The sequence below is a fragment of the Arachis ipaensis genome, chromosome B08, assembly GCF_000816755.2.
Source record: "Arachis ipaensis cultivar K30076 chromosome B08, Araip1.1, whole genome shotgun sequence".
Taxonomy (NCBI): Eukaryota; Viridiplantae; Streptophyta; class Magnoliopsida; order Fabales; family Fabaceae; genus Arachis; species Arachis ipaensis.
In genome coordinates, this window is record NC_029792.2 from 116,832,329 (window position 1) to 116,838,147 (window position 5,819).

Consider the following 5,819-nt stretch of genomic DNA (forward strand, 5'->3'; position numbering starts at 1 on the left):
ATTATTCCACATAATACTATCACGAATTCTAGGACTTAATGAAAGATTGATCCAAGAAACAATCAAATTGTTACATCTTTTCCATGCCTCAGATTCAATATTATTATTCTCAAGTTTTCTTATGGTTCCATCAATAAATTTCAATTTTTTTTTTTTGAACTCAGTGCTCTAATCATAGCATGATTTCAAATACCATAATTGTTAGGTGTTAACACGATTGAAATAATCGGTGTACCTGGATTTTCTCCCGGATGGATAAAATAAGGGCTTAATTGATCTTGAATCGGACTTGTGTTGTTCTTTGAAATCTGAGACTGAAGAGTAGTGAGTTGATGGAGGAAATTGGCTAGTGCGTTTACGTCCGGAAGAGTAGTGAGTTGATGGAGGAGATTGGCTAGTGCGTTTACGTCCATCTGTACTGCTCTGGTTGTCGGCCATTGTTGAGAAATCAACAAATCACAGAATAATGGTGATCCAGATCTTCTTCCTTCCAACTCGTTAATCGGAACAGCTATATTCAATAAGAAAGAATCTTGCAAAATAGCCTCTCATCAAACTCTATTGGATGAGTTCGAAAGAAGTGATAAGAAAAGAGAAAAGGAAATATTGAAAGAAAATTAGAAAAAGAAAAAAAATAGCAAAATTGGCAACGAGATTCACACCTTGATTGCTTTCTATGTTTACCGCACCATGAAGAAAATTTCATGTCCTACACTATTCAAGCTGTGATATTGATGGTTTGATGAATAAGAAGAGATTGAGAGAGAAAAATAAGTTCTTCTCATATTATATCTAATGTAATTTGTTATGTATTACTTTCGTACTCCAGTGTATATATACTCTTGTAAACCAAATACCAATACACAATACAATTCCTTTTCACTTTTGTATTGTAATATGGTATCAGATGAGAAATTTCACGCTTTTCCCCTTTTCCCTCTTTGGTAACCCTTTCCGAGAAAATTTCCTAATTTTCTCGCCACGATCCTCTCTCGTATTCATCATGAACATCATAACCACTTAGATTTCTCCTTTTCTTCAATCGATTCTTTCGATTCTTTCTATTCTTTGATTTCTTCTTGACTAATTTCTGAGCAACGATGTCGACCCTTCCAAATGAAGGTCCGTCACAGGCGGCGGCTCCTCCGGCTTCGATGCTACGTTCGTCAATTCCTGACGCTTATACACTTCATTCAAGTGATCACCCAGGGCTCATACTGGTGTCTCAACCACTTCAAGAAGATAACTATGCTTCTTGGTGTCGATCGATGCGTCTCGCACTCAGTGAAAAGTGCAAAATCGGGTTCATTGATGGCTCCCTCCCAAAACCAGACCCTGCTCTTGATCCAGTGCTTGTAGAAACATGGCAATGCACCAATGATATAGTCACTACTTGGTTGCTAAATTCGATTTCAAAAGATATCGCAGCAAGCGTGATTTACGCTGGCTCAGCTGCACTTTTATGGCAAGATCTGGAAGCTAGGTTCTCCCAAAGCAACGCGCCTCGAATTTTTGAGTTAAAGAAATCACTGATGACACTAACTCAAGGATCTCTCACTGTTTCACAGTACTTCACAAAATTGAAGATTCTTTGGGAAGAACTCAACACCTTTAAGCCTCTTGTTGCTTGTTCTTGCGGTGGAGTGAAGGTTATCCAAGCGTATCTCGATCAAGAGTACGTCATGCTATTTCTCATGGGATTGAATGACAATTTGGCAAATGTGAGGAGCCAAATTCTGCTCTCAGATCCCCTACCTCCAATTGGAAAAGTTTTCTCATTAGTGTTGCAAGAAGAGAAACAGAAAGCACTCACTTCATCTCAACCACCTCAACACATGGCTTTTGCCGTGAAGCAAGCTCCAAGACTCATGGCAACTTCTGGATCTAAGATGAAAGGCAAGAAAGACCGTCCTCAATGTGCACACTGTGGCTATCTCGGCCACACAGCAGAAAAGTGCTACAAATTGCATGGCTATCCACCGGGCTACTCACAGAGCAGAAATACTCGCCAAGTCACTCAGGTGAATCATGTCGACAAGCTCGAGCCAAGCCAAGAAAATCAAGATTCTCAGCCAAGCAACGGATTCTCACTTACAGCATCACAATACAATCAGTTAATGGCGTTGCTTCAGACTCAGCAAGCAATGCAAGCCATAGAACCTGAAATCTGTGCAGGTGAAATATTTTCTTCATGTTACATGAATCAAAAGGCAATGTCCAACTCCTGGATCATTGATTCAGGGGCAACCACACACATAACCAACTCCTTCTCTGCTCTTATCAACCCGCAACCATTACTTAATCATTTTGTAGCCCTACCAGATCAAACTAGAATTAAGGCCTTAGCCACTGGCAGTGTCATTCTTAGCCCCCATCTAACCCTCTACAATGTCATTTTTATTCCTTCTTTTCGGGTGAATTTACTTTCTGTAAGTTCTTTACTAAAATTGTCTTGTTGCATGGTTACCTTCTCTGACCTCTCTTTTATTATACAGGACAAGATCTCCAAGAAGGTGATTGGCAAAGGTGATGAGTTAGATAATTTGTTTGTGCTGCAATCACCTTCCATAGGACCTTCCACACACATTACTTCCACACACATTACTGGTTCTTGTCATCAAGTGTCCTTTGTTAGTAGTGATATTTGGCATGCTCGTTTGGGCCACACATCTGAAAAGATTTTGAATAAATTGAGTCCCGTTTTGTCATTAAAATCCCTCAAACACAATCATTCAAATTGTCTCCTATGTCCATTAGCAAAACTTAAGCGTCTTTCTTTCCAGTCACAAAATAATTTCTGTAATAATGCCTTTGAATTGATTCACTGTGACATTTGGGGCCCTTATGGTACTTCCACATACAATAATATGAGATATTTTCTCACAATTGTAGATGATCATTCAAGATTTACTTGGAATTATCTTTTGAAACAAAAATCCGATGCTACTAACATTCTTATGAATTTTGTTAACATGGTGGAAACTCAATTTAGTGTTAAAGTAAAACAGATTCGATCTGACAATGCCAAGGAGTTATTACTCACTGATTTTCTGCAGTTGAAGGGCATAATTCACCAATTTTCATGTGTAGAGAGACCCGAGCAGAATTCAGTTGTAAAAAGAAAGCATCAACACTTACTTAATGTTGCAAGAGCCCTCTTTTTTCAGTCCAAGGTGCCCATCAAATTCTAGGGAGAATGTATTCTGACTGCTACCTTTTTGGTGAATAGGTTGCCTAGTCCAGCCCTGCAGCACATTTCACCATATGAGAAATTATTCCTCAAGCAACCAAATTATCATGCACTACGGGTTTTCGGATGTCTGGTTCATGCATCCACGTTAATATCTCAGAGGAACAAATTCTCTCCAAGGGCTGTAAAAGCAGTTTTTGTTGGATATCCTTCAGGGTATAAAGGATACAAGTTATATGATTTAGAGGCAAAGAAGTTCTTCATATCCAGAGACGTCACATTCAATGAAAGTGTATTTCCCTTCAGTGAGTTGCCAGCTGATCAGTCCCCTTTTGTGGATAATTTCCCAGATGTGGTGATGCCTACAGTGCTCCAAGACACTTCTCTTCATGGCTCAGCACCAGTTCAGCAATCCTTGACCAATTCTTTCAACCCTCATCACCCAACAATACCTTTAACACCTGATCACAATCATGATGTTATCCCTGAACCTCAACCATCTCAACCTATCCTTAGAAGATCTACTAGACTAACTAACCCTCCAAAATATCTTCATGATTACCAATGCCATAATGTTGCCACCATAACCAATTCCAAACATTTAACCAAACCATACATGAACTTTGTAGCCAATGTGAACACCATACCTGAACCCTCTTTCTACCACCAAGCTATGAAATACCCAGAGTGGCGACAAGCCATGAATGAAGAGCTTCGAGCAATGGAAGAAACTAACACATGGACCTTGGCGCCTCTCCCACAAGGAAAACACACCATAGGCTGCAGATGGGTATACAAGGTAAAGTGTAAGGCTGATGGATCAGTGGAGAGATACAAGGCGAGGTTGGTCACAAAGGGATATACGCAACAAGCTGGGATAGATTACAAAGATACCTTTTCTCCAGTGACCAAATTAACTACTGTTTGGGTTCTTCTATCACTAGCAGCCATCAATAACTGGTTTTTGTTACAAATGGACGTGAATAATGCGTTCCTTAATGGTGACCTCTTTGAGGAAGTCTATATGGATTTGCCTCTTGGATACAAGACCAAGGAGTCGAATCTTGTGTGCAAATTGAATAAGTCCATCTATGGCCTAAAGCAAGCATCCAGACAATGGTTCTTTAAATTCTCCTCAACATTATTGAGCCACAATTTCAAACAATCCAAGAGAGACTACTCCCTTTTCACTTTTGGCACAAGTGACAGCATAGTCTACTTACTTGTATACGTGGACGACATCATCTTGGCAAGCTCCTCCAAGAAAATGATGTGCAAGGTACAACACTTGTTAGAATCTATGTTTAAACTCAAGGTTTTAGGTGATTTAAAGTACTTTCTGGGGCTGGAACTTGCAAGATCACCTGAAGGCATTGTCCTTAGCCAAAGAAAGTACACCTTGAGCATATTGGAAGACACCAACTTTGTTGATGCTAAGCCGAGTTCCTTACCTATGGAGACAAATCTGAGGATGAGTGCCTTTGATGGGGACCCATTGCACGATCCTTCTACTTATAGGCGTATAATTGGGAGGCTAATGTACCTTACAATATCACGCCCCGACATCACATATGCTGTCTCCACATTGAGTCAATTTCTATCCAAACCAACCACCACTCATCTTACTGCTCTCCACCACTTACTGAGGTACTTAAAAGGGAGTGTGGGACAAGGCCTTCTCTTCTCTGCCAAGTCAGAACTGCAACTTATGGCATACGCTGATGCTGATTGGGCAAGTTGCCCGGACACTAGAAGAAGTGTCACTAGTTACTGCGTTTTTATTGGTGATTCCCTTATCTCCTGGAGACCAAAGAAGCAACACACTGTCTCAAGGTCTTCCGCTGAATACCGGGCTATGGTAGCAGTGGCAGCTGAATTAACCTGGTTGAAAGGTCTTCTCTCTGACTTTCAAGTTGACATCCCATCTTCTATTCTCTTTTGTGACTCACAATCAGCCATCCACATTGCAACGAATCCCACATTTCATGAGAGAACAAAGCATATCGAGATCGATTGTCACTTTGTTCGAGAGCGAGTGATGGCAGGATTTCTGAATCTCATTCACGTTCGGACACAATACCAACTAGCTGATGTGTTTACTAAGCCTGTAACTCTAGCTCAGTTCAATAATCTCATTTCCAAGTTTGGCATGATAAACATTTATCTGCCAACTTGAGGGGGGATATTATATCTAATGTAATTTGTTATGTATTACTTTCGTACTCCAGTGTATATATACTCTTGTAAACCAAATACCAATACACAATACAATTCCTTTTCACTTTTGTATTGTAATATCTCATTTTAAAAAGAATGAAAAACCCCTTACAGAATATTTGTTGAATTATTATACCTTATATACTATATACTATGTACTTCTACTATAAAACAAAATTACAACAAATAAACTTATATCCACTATTGATAAATAAAAATAATCTAGGTAACAGCATTTAACAACTTTAAAATCTTATTCTTCCAACATATAATTTTCAAACAACTATGATGTAAAATACCTATGTCACATTTTTTCATTGATGTATACTAAACAACTATTTTAATGATGATTCAACTAATTTAATCCGACATTGTAGTAACTTAAAAGGGGATATCTCTTCCAGATGAGAAA

The 5,819-nt window shown here is 39.1% G+C and overlaps 1 protein-coding gene across 1 annotated transcript; it reads left to right on the forward strand.

The window, feature by feature from the left end:
• LOC110266048 lies at positions 791-2,580 on the forward strand. Its single transcript, XM_021109788.1, has 2 exons — positions 791-2,175; positions 2,496-2,580. Exons 1-2 carry the CDS (start codon positions 1,101-1,103, stop codon positions 2,528-2,530), a joined length of 1,110 nt encoding a protein of 369 aa, XP_020965447.1. The 5' UTR covers positions 791-1,100; the 3' UTR covers positions 2,531-2,580.

Bases quoted from the DNA above. Each gene is read 5' to 3' on its own strand.
- LOC110266048 (XM_021109788.1), top strand. From the start codon at position 1,101: ATGTCGACCCTTCCAAATGAAGGTCCGTCACAGGCGGCGGCTCCTCCG. The intron at 2,176-2,495 runs GTGAAATATTTT...TTTATTATACAG, and splicing joins AGAACCTGAAATCTGTGCAG to GACAAGATCTCCAAGAAGGT.